This window comes from Bombina bombina, chromosome 5 (genome assembly GCF_027579735.1).
Source record: "Bombina bombina isolate aBomBom1 chromosome 5, aBomBom1.pri, whole genome shotgun sequence".
NCBI lineage: Eukaryota > Metazoa > Chordata > Amphibia > Anura > Bombinatoridae > Bombina > Bombina bombina.
In genome coordinates, this window is record NC_069503.1 from 492,430,394 (window position 1) to 492,452,704 (window position 22,311).

Genomic DNA, 22,311 nt, shown 5'->3' on the forward strand with positions numbered 1-22,311 from the left:
AAATTTAATGTAATGACTCTTAACAGAAGTGAAGTTTTTAGCTTTAGAAAAAGGCCAAATAAGAACAAATTTGGTGCGAAAGTAGCTTATCATGGTTTATAAATTATGTCAAAATATTGATGTGGGAAAATTGATGTTATTCCAATCATGAACATAAATAAAATTCATATTTTATTTTCTGTATTTTTTAGGGTTCTCCTTACGATGCACACACCACTGGTATGACCGGGGCTATTAGTTATCACCCTTATGGAAGCCCAGCATATCCATACCAACTAAATGACCCAGCTTATAGGAAAAACGCTACTAGAGATGCCACGGCTACTTTGAAGGCCTGGCTTCAGGAGCACAGAAAGAACCCATATCCAACCAAGGGTGAAAAGATCATGTTAGCCATTATCACCAAGATGACCCTCACCCAGGTCTCCACGTGGTTTGCCAACGCCAGGAGGAGACTCAAGAAAGAGAACAAAATGACCTGGGCACCTAGGACTAAAAGTGAAGATGAGGATGAAGACGAAGGCGATGGAGAAAGAGGAAAGGATGAGCATTTAAAAGTGCATGACAGCAATGAGACATCTGCAGAGGACGAAGGTGAGTGTAAGGTACATCAACGAATAAAATAGGCCAAACCCCATAACCTCTCTCATATTGAAGTGACCATTTAGTAAAGATTTAACAACTTCGTATCAAATCCCTTTATAGTAAACGTTGAGTAGCATTTTGTTAATCTATGGTAGTCTAGTTTAATGCGACAGGGACACAAGACCCTCCAGTGTTTACCCCCAACATTTCTCCCACCCCAAACTACACCAACTCCCCCTGTTTTCCGTGAAAATGGTACATACAGTCTATTACATCTGGCTCATTTTATGGATAAGATTTATAGGTCAATTTGCATATGTACATTTACATTACATACCTAACTAGGGGGGGCGATCACAATGCTGTAGGAAAGCTTATCTACTTATTTTCTATAAAATGCATCATTAAAGTAAATGGAGAGTTTTGTAAAAAAAAATAATTTGATCAGCTTTTCTGATGGATTGTGATATAACCCTTAATGATTAGCTGCAGACTCTTTATACCGAAATTTAGTATAGCTATGAGTAATAGTTTAGTTTCCCACGACCTTAAACTTTCTGTTAATTAAATGATAATTACTGCACCCATTAGATACGTTTATTCACCCTTTAGTTAACTATGTGTGACATCTATCTATTTGTCTGTCTGCCAGTCTGTCTGTCTGTCTGTCTGTCTGTAAAACTAAATATCTTAAAAAATGAAGTTAAAGGCAACATTATAATTATTATATTAGTGCATATAAACCATAACACCATAATAAAGTATTGAAATAATATATATTTTAGCTTAAAACTAGCACACACACACACACACACACACACACACACACACACACACACACACACACACACATATATATATATATATATTTATATTTATATATATATTTATATAATTATTATTATTATTTATTTGCATTTACAAAGTTCTGTCAATAACATATTTTTCTGCCATGTCTAGGTATTAGTTTGCACGTGGACTCCCTTACAGATCACTCGTGCTCTGCAGAGTCAGATGGGGAGAAGCTGCCTTGCAGAGCTAGGGACCATCTTTGTGAATCTGGTACAGAATCTAAGGACAAATATGAGGACGATGATGATGAAGAGGAAGAGGATGAAGAAGACAGAGTCCTCCCTACTAAACCAGTGACCTCATCACCTCTCACTGGAGTAGAAGCACCTGTTTTGAACCATCAGCACGAAGGGAGCCCTAGAAACTCAAATAAGTCATCTTTGGACAATAGGATTTCTCCAAGTTCGCAAACACAAGTCAATAAACCCAAACTGTGGTCACTGGCAGAAATAGCCACGTCAGACATTAAGCATCAGAATATGGGACAGAGCTGTACTGCGTCAGCCACCTCCTCATCTACACCTCACAATTCACCTTATCCTTCTTCTTCACTGCTTGGAAGGCATATTTATTACACATCACCTTTTTATAGCAATTATACGAACTATGGCAATTTCACTGCATTGCAAAGCCAAGGAATCTTACGGTATAATTCAGCAGTGACTTCAAGCGAGGGACTAAGTCAAGCAGTTTTAAACACAAGCCCCCTACACAAACACTCTAGTGACTCTATAAAAACTGCCAGCAACCAAATAGACCAGCACTACAGATCATCAAACTATGAATCTAAAAAAGGTAGGAGTAATGCTCGTTTTAACAGCTAATAATGATATAATCGATCAGTGTAACCATAAATGTTAATCCTTTTACTTTTTACGTAATAATATATTTGATTTTTTGTTTCAGAATAACACACACACACAACCTTCTTTAATATTCTCTCTCTATCTCTCTCTTTCTCTCGCTCTCTCTCACACACACATACACACACACCCTCACTCACCTACATCCTCACTCACCTACACACAAACCTACATAAACACACACAACTACACCTACACACACACCTACATAAACACACACACAACAACACACACACACAACTACACACACACCCTCACTCACCTACACCTACACACACCTACATAAACACACACAACTACACACACACAACTGCACCTACACACACACACCTGCATAAACATACACACAACAACACACACAAAACTACACACACACCCTCACTCACCTACACCTACACACACCTACATAAACAAACACAACTACACACACACAATTAGAAATATATTAACTCAGATAAAGGTGTAAACATCGTTTGAAACAAATTAGAAATTTGCACTTAAGATCGATGTAAAAATCTATTAAAATAAAATGACATGCTACTTATGTTGTTGACACACACCACTTACAGGTTCTAGATTTATTCACATTAATAGAAAACCAAAGAGTGTACTAAATGCATCTTTATAATATCCTGGCTGGGAATTTAGTCCATTTGAGAATTGGAACATCTAATCTAGTTAGTTGGCTGTGTCCTGTGACTAACTGACGGTTATATTTTGACAGATCCCACTGAAGTCTGCACAGTAGGAGTACAACAATACCTATAGAAGTGCAAACAGACAGCACTGCAAGTAAGTAATACATTTTTTTTACTATTGCCCTGATCATGTGGGACTGTCTAATGTATACTTTACAACTATAACCTGCACTTATATCTAGTACTATAACCAGTATCGTGCTTAAATACTCATTATAGCACTTTAGCATATAATTTATCATATTTTTCATAACTGTAAGCAACAATACAGTTATTCTATGTGATTTGCATATAATTACATGTATTTATTTATGTGCAATTTTTTTTTGTTAATTTAAATTTATATAAGATTGTACCTGGATGTGCTTTTTACCAAAATATTTTTTTAACAAATGAATACATGTATTAATATATATTGTTTATTTATGTATGTAAAATTATTGACTTCTTTGTTTCTTAATGAAGTACATACTCAGGTATTACTGTTATTAAAATACTATTATTTAAGGTATATGTAGCAATATATTAAATTTAAAAAGCCCGAGTACATTATATTTTTCACTAGAATTTTTGCTGTATATTGTGTTACTTGTACCAAAAGAATTTGTAGTGATCTGATTTTTTTTCCTTAATTCACAGGTAGGTGTCACAATTGCTTTGAAAAAATGTCAGCAAGCCATCAACTCCCCCCAATCTATATAACAAAATCTAAATGCGGATCACATCTTGTGCCACTGTATAAAAGAAGACCCACATAGCGCTATTAAATCAGACTGTTTTAAAATAATTAAGGAGAGTACCCTTTCGACATATGTGAAAATATTGGTATAGTATAGATGCCCTAATGTATATTGTGACTTTTTGCAAAACAATCTGTTTTTCTCAGGATATTCTTGACTTGATCGCTTCATTGCCACGATATATATTCTATAGGTGTGATAGAATTTATTGTAAAAGATGTGAATGAAAAAAGACAAAAAACTATTGTTCAAAACTGACAAAATATGGGAAAGAAATAATAACTCAAGACATGAATGAACTGGAGTACTTAAAAAGTTGGGATTATGAAAACATAAACAGATTTGATATTTATTTTTGTAATGATGATATTAAAAAAAAAAAGCTTATAGTAATTTATGCAAGTTGTATTGCAAAGACATTGAAAAAAACTTTTTGTAAATAAATTCTGCCTGGTTTTTATTTAACAAAAAAATATGTTGAATATAAATTTTCTGATTGTCGACCAGTATTCTTTACTAATTTATATCCTTAAATGTAAATAAACACAGATTAGTCTGGTTAATGCACTTTAGTGTCTGTTCAGCTACCTATCTACAGAATGAAGGTAACAAGAGAGAGAGAGAGAGAGAGAGAGAGAGTGTGAGAGAGAGAGTGAGATAGATAGAGAGAGAGAGAAAGAGTGTGAGAGAGAGAGTGAGATAGAGAGAGAAAGAAAGAGAGAGAGAAAGAGTGTGAGAGAGAGAGTGAGATAGATAGAGAGAAAGAAAAAGAAATAAGAAAGAAAGGAGAGAGAAAGAAAAAAGAAAAAGAAAGAAAATAGAGAGAGAAAGACATTCGTATGTGATAATTTTACTCAGTATATCTTAGTAGTAGGCATACAATCTTTGGATATATTCATTTATATTTATATATGTATATATATACATATTAGCAATGGGCCTTTGCCATATATATATATATATATATATATATATATATATATATATATATATATATATATATATACACATACATACATAAACAATTTGAATGAATCAAGGTAATGTTGCTGGCACTAAGCAATGCATTGTTGCCTATCTCATAATCTCTAGATTACTAACAGAGGTAATGTTATGTGGCTCCTGAAGAGAAAAAAAAAACAAGCATTTGTTTCCCACAAAGATAAATTGAGTGAATATAACATAAGGTAATAAAACAAGAATAATAGCGTTTTAGATTGCCCTTTAATCAATCATACACTTATTTTTCGAGAGCCTCATCTATTTTATTCTATGATTAATAATGTTGCTGCATGTGAGCATTATTAGATCCCAGCGGGGGAGATCCTGTCTGCGTTTAGTTGTTTAGAATGGTCAGTTGGGGTTCATTATGGGCTGATATTGAACAATTTATAAAATCTTGTCTAAACATCTGCCAGCTCAGATAGGCCGATGAGTGTGAAGATGGAAAATTGCTGGACCAGTTGATATTGACAAACGGATCTCTCTCTAGTGGCTTTTTGTTCAGTGAAAATTAGTGGCCTTTTGCTCTGATCTTGTTAAAAAGGGCATTTGAAAGTGATCTTAGTTTCTGGAGATGCAGTTAGCAGAATAAAAAGACATTTTAACTCAAGGAAGGGGAAAATGTAATGGGAATCATTTTTTAAACAGTAGCTGATTTGATGGCAGCATTTTACACCCTTACTGTTACACAAAGAATAATGAAAGACGTTAAATGATATATATGTGTGTGTGGACAGACAGATTGATACAGTATAGTAACTAAGTCACACACATGCAAATACATACGTGTGTGTGATTTAGTAATGTTAAATATAGGGACAAATAGTTCATATGATCTTAATGGTCTTAGGTTATAGCATATAATGTAAGAATGTTCACCTTTTTAACATTCTTTTTATTATTAATTATTAAATTAATTGTAGTAAATGGGAGATAAATATATTTCTTTACTAATAAAATAACTACTCCGAGTGGACTTTTAAGTAAGACCAAACATCTATACTGCATATGAATACAAATAACATCATACATTTGCAGCAAATTTTTATTGAATTCACTGTGATTAAATATAAATCATAAAGTATATAGATAGATGAGGTTTACTAATACTGATGATCTAAAGGATACCAATAAAACATTTAGACATTTCATCCTGAGTTACAACAATTTTTTTTTTTTTTATTAACACATAGAATACATTTAATTTACATATTATAACAGCCTACTAAAGAATAACAATCAGAAATCTTTTTTTTTTTTAATATGTATTTTTAATACCATGTACACTACAACAAAACTTGCATAATATACATTTTTATGCTGATTTTAACTTACGTGTAAATATGATCTTACATTTAGATGTTTCAGAGGTTAAGTAATAACGTAAACTTTTTTTTTTTTTACATTCCTAACATTTATTTATTTTTTAAACAACATCTCAGTCTACATTCTACTTTTCATAGATTAAATTCTTAATCACAGGTGGGGTGTCAGAGGAAATGATTGGTTGTAATCTGGAGGAACTAGACTAGAAGCACATTCAGCACTCTGCAAAATCCCTGGCTGGTCAGGTTGAGCTTTCTTCAAAAGTCAACATTTGTTCCAAATAATAGACCTATTGTTTCTACAAAGCTGTTCACCAATTGCCTCTGAAACTTAAAAACGTCTCACCTATATGTGAGACAAAATATGTTAAACCCACACGGTGTAAATAAATGTATTAGAAGTCCCTAAGTGGAATGGGTGGGGGGGGGGGGGGGGGGAGATCTAAGAGAAAGAGAACACAACATAAAGCTAGTTTATGAATGAAGCATTCTTAGTGTTTAAATAATATTGATTTAAAATCATTTAGAATTTTATGTAGGCAAAATGCAAAAGTTATAATATTACTAAAATAAAATAGCAATAACTTTTTTTTTAAGTCCAATAAAACAGATTTTTTTTTTATATATTAAAATTTAATTTTGTGGAATTAAAATAAAATAGGTACATAATACGTGGTAAAAATGATTTTCTACTCTAAATGTGAATATTAAAGGTGCTGTGCAAGCAAATATAACAACAACAACAACAAAAACTGCCAAGTAACATACTTTAACAAATGTATTACTTTTTGTATGCCTTTTTTCAAAAATAACTTTTAATGAATTATGTGCTGAAATAATCCTGGCATTTCAGTAATTGCAATTTAGTCTGGAGTGTTGAGAACTATAAGCAAAAGATTAATGTAGTTATTATAAAAAATGCACGTTTGAGTGATATAGTGGAGAAACAGGGTAAAATAATATAACTTAATATCTTTGAAGTGTAGAATTTTAGCTCAGTTTACTATAAATAATTATTCAGCCAAAGGAGCCATTAAAGGGACACTGAACCCATTTTTTTTCTTTCTGATTCAGACAGAGCATGCAATTTTAAGCAACTTTCTAATTTACTCCTATTATCAATTTTTCTTCCTTCTCTTGCTATCTTTATTTGAAAAAGAAGGCATCTAAGCTTTATTTTTTAGTTCAGAACTCTGGACAGCACGTTTTTATTGGTGGATGAATTTATCCACCAATCAGCAAGGACAACCCAGGTTGTTCACCAAAAATGGGCCGGCATCTAAACTTACATTCTTGCATTTCAAATAAAGATACCAAGAGAATAAAGAAAATTTGATAATAGGAGTAAATTAGAAAGTTGCTTAAAATGTCATGCTCTACCTGAATCATGAAAGAAAAAAATAGGGTTCAGTGTCCCTTTACAGTGTTTTAAAAACAGTTGAAGCTATGGTAAACTTTATAATAATAATAATAAGATTCTCGTTTTGCTATAACCTATTTCATCACTAATAAAATAATAAAATTGTTGTTATATTAGGTCACCTTTTTCAGGGAAATGCTATAAAACCTGTTTACAGAACAATTACGTTTCAGCATATGGGCCTTGTTTGCCAATGTACGTCAACACAAAGGTCTTGTTCGTTTATTAAATGTTATAGTTGAAAACTTATTTTTATAAAATTGATTATGGGTTAGATTCTTAACCTATAACTGCATTACCCCAGACTTCAATATCTGCTTGCAGTCCAACCACGAAATGTGCAATCAGCACCTGGAATTGCAAGGCAGCATCTTTTTTTAACCAGTGTCCTGTGCAGAGCAAGGGCATGGGTAAAAGTGCAAAGTTTTTTAAAAAAATAAAGAGATAGGTGTATCATTATAAACAACAAATTTGATAGCTAGCTTTGTGGTTAAGTTTTTGCCTCAATTCAACCCCCCCCCCCCAAAAAAAAAAAAAAAAGTTTATACACTAGGATCAACTCTGAGGACGTTATTAATTCCCAAGATTCAAACAAAAGGATATTTGTTCCCTAATAGTTGTTTACAGTATATTAGGAACATTTTTGATTCTTTTACAGTTTAGGAACAAAAGACAACACTTTTTTTTGGCTTTCATTACACTCCAATTCTATTCAATATTATAATTAAAATATATGCATTAGGACAGCAGAAACACAAAACAACTGACAAGCTGAATATATGAAGTTACATAGACAAGCATATTTTTTCGATTTTAATAGATATGGGCCATTAAATAATAATAATTATAATAATAATAATGTATTATTATTATTATTATTATTCAGTACGTCCAAACAGTATTGCTATTTAGACTGATTTTTACTTCAACGTATGATTGATGTTGACGTTTTTACATATTTTTAACCTGTGCATTCGCCTGCTTTCTTTTATTTAACCCTTTCTTATCAGTGCTATATTACACAACATACCTCAAAGTGGATCCATTTGATATATGATGGTCCTTATTAAACAGAGAAATGTTATATATATATATATATATATATATATATATATATATATATATATATATATATATATATATATATATATATATATATATATATATATAAAGACGTTGTATTCAGTATATCTTTGTTGAGATAAAGTAGTGATCAACTTATACAATTAGTTCATATTGTGGATTAAACGAAGAAGAATAACGTTTCAAATACTGAAGAAGAATGGTCGATTTGAGATCCATAAAAAGCTACAAACACTTGCACATAGTCACTAAACTGCATACATAGAAGAATGGCAATGTTATCATTTCTAACACTTATTCACTAGTAAACTAGTTTGCAGTGTATTGCTTATGACATGAAAATAAATTAGCTGATTGAGATGTAAATTAATTTATTCTATTATTGCATTGTATTGTAACTGATTGACATTAAGAGAGAGTGACTCAATGCTGTAGTAAATTGACTTAGTTTACTGTAGCAGACTGTAATAGAGTCATAAAGACACCTAGTAGTAATTTTCTAATCATAAAGTTCAGATCTAAGTATGAAAACAAACTGTTTAATTACATGGTAACGAATCACAATAGCTTCCATAGAGACTAGCACATAAATATATGCTGCAGGCTCTTTAGTGGCAGAAATATACTGTACACTTACAAAACCAGCACCTTTAGTATAGCTATTGTTTTGTTAAATGCACTGAGTGCATAGTAAGAACAAAAGCCTTGTTTTGAATACACTATTAATTAAAAATACCAGTTTAAATGTTATTTTTAAAATACAAAGAAAGCGATTTGATCTCTTTAAAGGTCTATGACATGCCTGAAGTATTAATTACCAAGAATTAGCATTCTCTTGAGTACATAGCTGGGTAATGCTGATGAGTGCATTAGGAAACCTGTAATTAGCATACCGGAAACTTTTTTTTTTTTTTTACAGTAAGTGAAGATTTGTGTACAGACACCAGATTATGAGTAGATACACTGTACATCCCCCCCCCCCCCACACACACACACACACTAACACATTGGTTAGTATAAAGGTCCTGCAGCCCTCTTTAGCAGTGAAAGAGTTAAATTAAGTGACTGATAACTGGGTCTAATTATAACAGGTTTGGAAATTGTTGAACACGTGCTAGAATTTAAATTATTATGGAGAATGCAAAGAAAACGTTATTTATTATTATAATCAGTTGACTTAGATGCAGTTTCATTTTAAATAACGACTATTCTTTGTTCTGATGGCTTGAGAAATATATAGTAGAAAATAATAGAGGTTGACAGTTCTGACATCATGGTCTGAATTTTTCACACCACTAAAAGTCGTTTTTAGATTATACACAATTTGTCACATCAAAGGAAGCAGTCTACAGCACAAACACAAACAGTTAACAGAGCTGAAACAGGTCAAACGTACAAACTAATTGGTAACGAATGGCATGCCAGACTTTCTACAGATTTTACCACATCAATGAGTTGTTAGGATAGCATTTTGTTTGCTATAGGTTTTGAGAGCCCCCCTGTTTATGGGTTAATATGTTAGAACTTGAAATAAAAATGTAGCACTTTCTCAATATCAAAGCTCAAAGGAGATGAAGCTTTATGTAAGCCAAATATTTTAGCTATGTAAAGTCAAATATTTTAGCATACTATAGGTTGGTAGGCAATAGATATATAAATAAACAGATATATATATATATATATATATATATATATATATATATATATATATATATATATATATATATATATATATATATATATATATATATATATATATATATATATATATATATATATATACATTTGTATAGATCTATATATATAAATAAAAACTTATACTTGATTACTTTTAGAAGTACTTTCTAAACATAAGCAGATCACCATAAAGGGCAACGATGAATTATCCATAGATGTGAATAGATATTGAAAGGGACAAAAAAGTCTAATTTACATCTATAGCAAGGGAAAATGTGTTGTTATGTGTCACAATAACATACAGAATTACAACCAATACACAATTTCCACTTTAATATCAAACATTAAAACTGTTTCCTTTAAATAAGGTAAAGAGTTTGTAAATATTCAATCCCATATACAATGTAAAGCTCATAACATGTTTGTCAGTACTGAATATTTTACTTAAAGTTTCATAAGAATGCCTTATATTATATGATAAAGAGGAATAAGATAAAAAAAGAAAGAAAACGCTGAGAAGATATATGAATGCAAAAAAACTATATATATTATAAACTTTACTGTTCTGCACAGGGACTAAAAGAACCACGTATCTGATAACACACAAACCTACCCATTAATAATTAATTTGCTAGATTTCAGTATTATTTGCCTAGATGTGAAAGAGTCAGTGTATTTGTCTGCTTTTCAAATGATTAGTACCAGGACTTTGAAAGGTGTGAGATGCTGAGCAGATAGGAGGAGAGTTATTTTGTATGTTTCTCTCATTAGCACTAATCATCTCTCCATTAGATATCACTGGAGTCTGCCTAGGCCTTCAATGCCTGATCTGCTACTTTTTCTTTGCCATACACATTACATTTCTGTCATGCCTTGCAATACAACACGATATCCCCAAAGAGAAAAAAATATACTGACAGCAACCATTAGTTAAGAGTACAATGAATAAACCTCTTGCACAACAGTATCAAGACTAATTAAGATTCTCCTTAGCAGTCCTGTATGGAATGTTAATGTAGTTTTGACTAACTGGAAGTAAACAAGGAGAATGAAAAAAAAACTGCATTTTAAATGGAATGCAGGAGTGATAACATCTCTCAATTCTCCCTGCCCAAGGTCTGCCCAAGTCTGTTACAAAATCATTATCTCAAATTACCACCCTGAACTTCATCCCATAGCATATTGGACCAACAGACATCCATTGACTTTAGAATTCTGACACGAGTATAACAAAGGCAGAAATCTCGGAGGAGATATACAATGAATCAATCTACTATCTCAACCTCTAAAAGTTTTACTGGTACCAGTTACTTAGACAAATATAGTGAGAATTCAGAAGCCAGATTAGTATCTATTGCTGGCGTCTCAGTATAAATCCCCAAAGGCTTTTTTGACCCTTTGAAGCTTTTTTTTCTATTTTGCTTATACATAAGTTTACATGACTAAGTCAGGTTTTTACAAGGCTCAACAAGGCAAATATAATCACCTCTGAACACTTAACACCAAGCAAGGTAGCTTAACAGTTTCCATGCTTATTTAGCACTAACAACATTGTCACAAGGCCTGAAATTAAACGAGGAAAACTATTACCAGAAATTTCAAATGATAAAGCATGAATAATTATTGTTACTTGTTCGACCAACTGATGGGAACCACCGGGTTATTGGCTATTATCCCCAGTAAAATGAATGCAGTATTTCTGAACATTATTGATATTTATATTCCTTTAACTGTTACATGAAAACGCGTTTGAATGAAGTCTTGGGTAACTATTATCTTTGTGGATACTAACATTACCACATATCCTACTGAGTTCTAACTACTGAACAAATAAACCTTTCAACCATCCACCCACCCATCCATCTACCCAACAATCAATAAATCCATCCATCCATCATCACTATCTATCTATCTATCATCTATCTATCTATCTATCTATCTATCTATCTATCTATCTATCTATCTATCTATCTATCTATCTATCTATCTATCTATCTATCTATCTATCTATCTATCTATCTATCTATCTATCTATCTATCTATCTATCTATCTATCTATCTATCTATCTATCTATCTATCTATCTAATCTATCTATCATCTATCTATCTATCTATCTATCTATCTATCTATCTATCTATCTATCTATCTATCTATCTATCTATCTATCTATCTATCTATCATCTATCTATCTATCTATCATCTATCTATCTATCTATCTATCTATCTATCTATCTATCTATCATCTATCTATCTATCTATCTATCTATCTATCTATCTATCTATCTATCTATCTATCTATCTATCTATCTATCATCTATCTATCTATCATCTATCTATCATCTATCTATCTATCTATCTATCTATCTATCTATCTATCTATCTATCTATCTATCTATCTATCATCTATCTATCTATCTATCTATCTATCTATCTATCTATCTATCTATCTATCTATCTATCTATCTATCATCTATCTATCTATTTATCTATCTATTTATCTATCTATATTCTATCTATCATCTATCTATCCATCCACCCACCCATCCATCTATTATCTATTAATCTATCTATCTATCTATCTATCTATCTATCTATCTATCTATCTATCTATCTATCATCTATCCATCTATCTATTTATTTATCTATCTATCTCTGTCTAACATCATCTATCTATCTATCTATCTATCTATCTATCTATCTATCTATCTATCTATCTATCTATCTATCTATATCTATCTATTTATCAATCTAACTATCCACTCTGTCCCCTTCTTAATCGTCCTCATTTTTATGTTTATGTCCTGATCCTAAATTGTTGTCCTGGTTATAATAATGCAACGTTTTAGACCCTGCTGGACGTATGATCTGCACTACTAAAAAAGGGTTTATTTGGATTATTGTTTCTGTGTGTTTCTCTACTAGATTTTCACTTCAGAATAAATATATCAGGCGAAAGAAGAGTCCAACTCTGTTAAATGATTCCTGCTGTGTAACTTTCCGAAAAGTAGGAAATCAGCAGGAAATTAATATTAGACCTAAAGTGTTGCTGGACGTCGTTCTGTAGTCTTGGTTTTATTCCCAGGAGTGACGCCACTTCACACTTGGAAAATGAAGCATTAAAGGAAAGAAAAATCTCCCCAATAAACACTTTTTTAACAGTTATATATATTTTAGTGCTAGAAAATAAAACATATAACAAACTAAAAAAGAAAATTAATCTTTCAACGACAGAAGATAATATTCTTCTTCTACAACGTGTTGGCTCCTAAGTAGGTTAAACGATTTCATTTCTAAATACTTTAAACGTGTTGCTCTGCATTTTTATATATATTTTGACGTCTGGACAAATGGTTATTAGCCCTTAAGCAACATATATTAAGTTGTTCTACAGCTTAAGAATTTTTTTTTCCAGTTGTCACTCATTCCTTTTTGCTTATTAGGACTTGTCCCATCCCAGGAACAGGATTAGTTACTATATAACAACTAAGTACAAACGCTTATTTTACCATGGATAGAAACAATGTTGTTTTTTTATTTTATTATTATTATTATTATTATTATTATTATTATTATTATTATTATTATTATTATTATTATGCTACCTTTTTATTCTGCAAAGTAAGTCACACATGCATGTAATATGTGTCTTTTGGTTTTTTTTAACACAACTTTAAAAAAACTTTAAAGGCAGCAAGTATACTTGTGCATGACAAGGAGTATCAGATCAGCTAATGTTTGCATACATTTTATATCCTCACTTCTGGATCTTCCATTTGATGATAATGCAGTAAGGGGAAAAAGGGGAAAAATAAAAGTTTTGTTTAGCCTAGCATAATACCATAAATAGACTACTAACAACTCTCTTCTTTAAAGGGACATTATACTGTTAATAACACACACACACACACACACACACACACACATATATATATATATATATATATATATATATATATATATATATATATGTATATATATATATATATATATATATATATAATGCCTATGAAAAAACCCTCAAAGAAACATTTAAAAAAAAATAAAATCCACAAAAAAAAAAAAAACAGGAAGTGCAGGTCTGGGCACAACTGATCCCATAATTAGGGATTTATTGCTTACTGATTCCAACTGCTCTATTTGTTGACAATGACACAGTTCACAATCCTACATCAATCTATTTTATTCCAGTACAGGATCATTTGTTTGACAGAAAAAGGGCTTTCTTTTAGAACACATCTGCAACCATGTAACTTATTATCACAGAGGTTAATGCAGATTTCATTAGTCCTTCAGTAAATATAATTATTATCATCAAGATATTCTACAGAAATCTACAGAAGTACAGTATATAACTATGAATAAAAAGTAATTAATAAACAATGTTTGCATGTACACATACATACAGACATGCAAACATACCTACACACTAACACACACCTATACACACACAAACATAAACATATATACACATACACATACATACACTGACACACATACACCTACATAAATATGCATATATACACCTACTTAAATACACACACACATACACCTACATAAATACACACACATACACCTACATAAACATACACATATACACCTACATAAATACACACACATACACCTACATAAACATACACATATACACCTACATAAATACACACACATACACCTACATAAACATACACATATACACCTACATAAATACACACACACTTACACCTACATAAATACACACACATACACCTACATAAATACACACACACATAAACCTACATAAATACACACACATACACCTACATAAATACACACACACATACACCTACATAAACATACACACATACACCTACATAAACATACACATATACACCTACATAAATACACACACACATATACACCTACATAAATACACACACACATACACCTACATAAACATACACATATACACCTACATAAATACACACACACATACACCTACATAAACATACACACATACACCTACATAAACATACACATATACACCTACATAAATACACACACACATATACACCTACATAAATACACACACACATACACCTACATAAACATACACATATACACCTACATAAATACACACACACATACACCTACATAAACATACACACATACACCTACATAAACATACACATATACACCTACATAAATACACACACACATATACACCTACATAAATACACACACACATACACCTACATAAACATACACATATACACCTACATAAATACACACACACATACACCTACATAAACATACACATATACACCTACATAAATACACACACATAAAAGTAACAAACTAAATTTGTTTTCTATCATTCTTTATGAAATGAGTTTCCTTTCCTTAATTACCCTCTACCTTAATAGTCACCCTAATAAACAAATTACCACTTGATTTACTACCATCTACCTTAATAATTCTCTTAATACAATTAATACCCAATTTTTAATTATCTGACAATTAACCTCTAAATAAAAATATTATTCCACCCTTAATTAAATTGGTGCTTTTGGAGCTCATCTAGCCAGTGACATCATCAGCCCCATGGTGAAATCACCAGGCCCATGCCCAGGAGACCTGGAAGTACATGCAGCAGCTAGGAGCTTAAAGGGACAGTATACTATAAAATAGTTTTTTCCTTAATGCGTTTCCAATTACTTTTTTTACCAGCTGCAGAGTAAAAAATGTATAATATTTGTTTTATAAGGTTTATTTGTGTATATGAATTAGCTGGTTTTGTATTTATATATTTTGTATTTATATATTGAAGCCACAACCTAATAAAATGGGTTGAGCTTGTAGGTATAATCGGATCTCATTATTTTATCACATTGTGTACATATACATGCTTCTTTATCGTATATCTGCCCATTAACCAATCACCTATACTTGGAGAGAACAATTGACATTTTTTTTTGTCACCTTATCTCTTCTATACCCCACTGAGAGTAAATTATTCTACTGGCTGTGTTTACATAGCTTGGCCTTAAGGCAAAAAACTTTCACAAGATAGGTGGGGATACCACAGGCTAAATCAACTATTTAAAATGCCAATATAAGGGTAATGGAAATACCTGTAAACAATTTAATAAACTCCTGCATGTAAAATGGATCATTAAGAACAAATTAAAGGGGAGAACATTTTTGAGTAAACTGTGCCTTTAAGGGAGCTCGATAGAGGGGTACATATTCAAACCCCTCAATCTCAGTACCCTTAAGCCCTAGAAACACCTAAGACCGACCATATGTGTGTCTTGGGTATGTTAAACTAAAAGTTTATTTAAAAATAATAATATATAAAAAAAATGTTCCAATACCCATTATTATGATATGACATAAAAAGGCCTAGGGACCCCCCCTCTAACCATTTATTATAAATCCCATAATCCCTCTTTAAAATAAAGCACCTATATACAGCCATGGCCAGAAATATTGGCACCCCTGCATTTCTGCAGATAATGCACCACTTCAGCCAGAAAAGTGTTGCATTAGACATTCTTATGTGTATTTCTCTTGTTTTTATTAGTATGACACAAAGAAGTGGAGAAAAATAGCCAAATCTGACACATTCCCTGCAAAACTCCAAAAATTGCAACAATTTTCTGGGCATTATCTGACAGAAATGCAGAGGTGCCAATATTTTTGGCCAGGACTGTACATTTAAATCACCGAGTGATCACCTGGTGTTAATAAATGTGCATTACTTTGAGTAGAGGCTAAAGGGAGCCCCTAACTGCAAATCAAAGTTATTTAAATATATCCAAAGGCTATGAACTTGTCGTCTTGTTTGTCTATAGAGTTTAGAAACACAAAAACAAAAACACAAAACATTATGTGTAACCTTGATTACTAAACTTGTGATATTACTGTGATATTGGTGAATAATTGGCATTAATTAATGCATATTTATTTGAGTATAGTCTCATTGGAGCCCCTATGTACACATCAAAGTTATATAATATGAATTTGTTGGGTGTGATTAAAATAACAGCTTATAATATGTGTAGGTTTCTCACTGAAAAATAACCGACAACAGGGCTTATTGTGAGAAGCATTTAAAGACTCCAAAACAGCTCAGCACAGGAGTGGAAATGGTTCAGGTCAAATACCAGTTTAATAGCTAATTATTCATTAATAAAGTTGAATCAGTGCTAAACCACCTTAAGGGAAGAGGACAGGGCTACCCCTAAGTCTCTGCCTGTAACTGTACCTGCACAAACAACAATTCATGATCACATCCTATATATGTATATTAGTTTTTGATTGGTTAGCAAGGGTTTCTTTGTTCTGGGAGACAGGGAAATTTGTGAAGAAAAAGTAAAAGCATGCTCATTTGACAAAACAAAGCTGCATTATTCATTGCAAATTTCTTCTCAGATATAAAGTTACATTATAATGCAGCTTCCTATTTATGTTTAATGTTCCTTTAAGTTTTGTCTGCATTCCATACAATCTTTCCACCAAGCCTCACTAAACAAATCCCCAGTTATTATTTAGTTGTATAGTCATCCTGTATTTTTTGTTCACTGTGGTTCACAACAAGATCATAATTAATACTCTCTCAACTAACCACATACCTGTCTGACCTGCAAGTTCTGCATTATGTTACACTTTTCTTATAACTTGTTAACAAATGTTTTTTTTTTTTTTTTTTTTTTTATATTTTATTGATTTTCAAGAAGGTGTACATATATACAAGTCAGTTACCTTATGCGCCACGCAGGGCCCCCAGTAGTCCAATATACTCTAATATAGACAATTTAAACTTCATTATCCGTATAATTCCTTCCTATTGTACGAAAGGTATGGTAAAATAAAATTTTTTATCTTTCATAAAACAAACTCAAAAAGAGAAAAGAGAAGAGAAAGAGAAAAAAAAAAAAAAAAAAAAGGATGTTCTCTCTCCTCTCCTCTCCCCCCCCCCCCCCATCCGCCCTGTCATTCACCCGGAACATAGATAAACTGCTAATCCCACAGGCTCCACTGGGTTGGTCTAATCTCTGTCCTCATTATCATTTATCCATATACCTGGAAACTGTCCTGCTAAAACTTGAAGTTGAACATAAGCCGAGTTTTTAAATGGCCTGACTAAGGCCTTCTGTGTTTCCTCTGGAAAGGAGATAATAAAATTTTTCCAGCATTTCAAAAAACTGGCTAGCTGGGTATCTGTTAGGTTCTGTAAACTATGCTGCTCAAATATATAGTGAGCGGTCAATGCATTTTTCAGCTCTTTTAAATTTGGTGCTGATTTAGCTTTCCATGCTCTTAAAATTAAATTACGTCCAAGTAATATAATTATATTAATCATTTTATGATTCCTAACCGCGGTTTGTGGCTTCATTAGAAAAAATATTTCTATGGGTTGTATCACGTGTTCTATTTTAAGGGTTATTTTCATCCAGTATATTACCTTGGCCCAAAATTGGGCTATTTTAGGACATGCCCAGAAACAATGTAACATATCGGCTTCAGCTGAGCTGCATCTAGGGCATCTAATCAATGTCTTATACCATTTGGTTAATTTTATCGGGGTTAAATATACCATTAAGGCCACTTTAATCTGTGATTCTTTCCATGTGGTTTGTACCCAACTTTTCTGAGTCACCTTAAAGGCATTCTCTATCGTTTCCTTATCTATTTGTGGGAATACTTTTCCCCATATCGTCACAATATGTTGTATTTCAGCTACATCTGATTCATAAGTAAGAAGGGCATAAAACGGGGCAATAGAATAGATCCCCCCTTGAAAGATGTTAATTCTACTTTGAATCTCGGACAGTGACCATTCTATCCCGTAATTTTTTTTAAGTTCATATATAAGGTGCCTTGTCTGTAGATAGGCATAAAACTCTTTGTTTGATAATCCAAATTGGTTGCTAATTTCCCCGAACGTTAAAGGTTCTAAATCTGTGTTCATCATTTGCGCTACATAGACTAACCCTTTGCTGAACCAAGATCTGAAAACCTCATCTGTAATTCCTGGCATAAAAATAGGATTCCCGGTGATGGATAAGTATTTAGACACATGAGGCGATATATCCAGACTCACACAGAACTTTTGCCAGGCTATAATGATATTCTTAAAAGTTTCTAACATAAAGATCTGTGTTGGTAAAGCTGTAATTGGGCAGTGTAGGATAGCATCTAAGCGATAAGGAGCTATTAATGCAGTTTCCCATTCTATTGAAGATACTTGATCTTGTCTTGTCAACCAGTCCACTGCCACTTTAACCCGTGCTGCAAGACTGTAAAGAAATATATTAGGTAGTGCCAACCCAGCAGCTTCTAGATTGTTCATCAATCGTACTACCGAAATTCGTGCTCTAGAGCCCTGCCACAAAAATCTGGAGCATGCCTTATTAAATTTTACTATGTCTTTTTTGTGAATATGTAGTGGAATATTCTGAATGAGGTAAAATATTTTGGGGAACAAAATAGTTTTTATGAGCGTGACTCTAGCGGATAAAGAAATAGGGAGGTTTATCCAGTCTTCCATCTTTTTCTTGCATTCTGAAAAACATTTATTGTAGTTCAGATTATACCATTCTTGTGGGTTCGGGTTTAATATAATCCCTAAATAAGTTATCTGTGCGGTTTCTCTAAAGGGATGTTTTATCGTTCGAACTTTTTTATTTAACCAGAGTAGTTCAGACTTGGATACATTAATTTTAAACCCTGAAATCTTACCAAAGATATTAACTGTATCCAAAAATATCGGAAGATTCTTATTAATATTGCTTAAACAGAGCAGTATATCGTCTGCATACATCAGCAGAACCAATTTCGATGCCCCAATTCGAATCCCGTCTAGTTGTTGCCTCAGAAGAATTGCTAGTGGTTCCAATGAGATGTTAAATAGTAACGGGGATAGGGGGCATCCCTGACGTGTGCCCCTATGTAATTCCACTGGTTGTGATAACTCTCCGTTGATAAGCAATGAAGAGATTGGGTTAGAGTATATAATACTAATCACTTCTTGCACATGTCCTTTCAGTCCAAACTGCTCTAAGGAAAAAAATAAGTGCTTCCAGGAGACGCGATCAAACGCCTTCTCCGCGTCAATGGTTAAAAGTGCTAGATCTGTCATCCTGTTATGCCTAGTTGTGCTGAACTTATACCAAAAATAATCAATTAATGTCATAATCTTACGCGTGTTTCTGGAGGGGTTTCTCCCAGCCATGAATCCCGCTTGATTCTCATGAATTATTAAGCCGAGATACGGTTTTAATCGTTTTGCGATAATCGATGTTAACAATTTATAGTCGCCATTCAAAACTGATATAGGCCTGTATGAACCAGGCGACTCAAGATCTTTGTTTTTTTTGGGAATTAGAGAAATTACCGCTGCCGCAAAGTAGGGGGAACACTTATTATGTTCGATAAAGTAATAGTTAAATAGCTTAACTAAAGATGGAGCGATATGTAGTTGCAAAATTTTGTAAAATTCAGAGGGCAGACAGTCAGGACCTGCTGCCTTATTATTCTTAGCGGCTGCGATTGCTTCCAAAATATCCTCTATAGTAATTGGAGCATTAATTTCTGCTAAGCTCTCAGGGGGGATTTTAGGAACCTTAAATTTGCCCCAAAATGTCTCAGTTATTATATCTTGCTCTTCTGCCTCATATAGTTCCGAAAAAAATTCATAAAAAACTCTAGAGATATCTTTACTACAAGTGAATCTCTCGGTTCCCTTTCTGATGGCATTTATCTTGTTTCTGTTGTTAGATTTGGTCAATCTCGCCACAAATTTAGCGGATCTACCCGCATAACCGCAGTAGAGGGCCTTTTGCCTTAGTATTTCTGCTCTAGTTTTCTGTTTAATAAAAACATCTCGAGTGGATTTAGCGGAAATATATTTCTGCCAGTGAAGGGTCGAGCGATCCGCAAGATATGTACTATATGTATTCTTAACATGATGGGACAGTTGAATTTCTTGTTGCCTAGATTTCCTTTTCATTTTACATAGATACGCCTTTACTTTGCCTCTTAACACAGCTTTGGCTGCTTCCCAAAACACTTCAGGTTTGCTTTCATAGTCTCGATTATAACTCACATATTCTCGCCATTGCTCGATCAACCAATTATTAAATTTAAGGTTGTTCATTAGATATTTTGGAAAAAATATAGATTGATTCATTGCTCTATCTGGCCGTGGAGAGTTACAAGTTAATGAGATTATGGCGTGATCTGATATCACTATATCCCCTATCTCCGCTTCCCAATCTAGGCCAATCAGGGGTTCAGCGATCAGAAAAAAATCAATTCTAGAGAGTGCCTGCTGGCCTTTTGACAAGCACGTATAGGATCTCAGATCCGGATTCTGTAACCGCCAGATATCTATTAATCCCAATTGTGAACAAAATCTCTGCAAAATGCGGGTCTTTCTATCCGGGGTAGGACTACTTACCCCTTTAACCCTATCAAGAGAGGGATCTGCTATTAAATTAAAGTCCCCTGCTATAATAAGGTTCTGGCCTGTGAATTTGTGAAGATGTATAACTAATTTATCCCAGAACGCTTTATCAATGTTATTAGGTCCATATACGTTGTTAACAAATGTTATTCCTATGCACACTCTTCTTTTTTTATTTTTTATTTTTTCACAATTTATCACACTAAGTTGTCAGACAAGGATAGAAAATGAGTCTGAACTAAAACAGGTTGAAAATCATGATTCAAGTTCTGCCCACAAGCTCACTGACAAAAAAAGCTGCTCCGGCGGAGGGCGGAGCTGACTAACAAGGAGAGTAGACGTGTCTTCATGGAGCTCCTATGTTATAACAAACTAAAGTTGAGCAAATATATAACTTTCTAATGATTTCAACTTCTCAACGCCTTAGTAGTTAAGGGTAATACGGTATACTAACTTTTTGCTAAAAATAACCCTCTAATTTGTGGACTATGAATCTATCTCAATAGCGACACAGTTTGGGGCCTGCTTTATCTGGCGAGGCAGTTTGGGTATAACTCTATCTCATACTTCTGAAGAGTCCCTATCTTGCTCCCGCAGAATGAATCTAGAGGCTGCACTA

General features: G+C 32.9%; 1 protein-coding gene across 1 annotated transcript in view; it reads left to right on the forward strand.

Annotated features, from left to right (window-relative positions):
• The window catches only part of IRX2 (iroquois homeobox 2), a 6,587-nt gene extending 2,282 nt beyond the window's left edge, over positions 1–4,305 (forward strand). Inside the window, exons 2-5 of the mRNA XM_053714404.1 lie at positions 192–594; positions 1,546–2,232; positions 3,025–3,092; positions 3,638–4,305. Coding sequence (XP_053570379.1) covers positions 192–594; positions 1,546–2,232; positions 3,025–3,068 — 1,134 coding nt within the window. The 3' untranslated portion in view covers positions 3,069–3,092; positions 3,638–4,305. The remainder of the gene's footprint in view (positions 1–191; positions 595–1,545; positions 2,233–3,024; positions 3,093–3,637) is intronic.
• Positions 4,306–22,311: the final 18,006 nt, after the last annotated feature.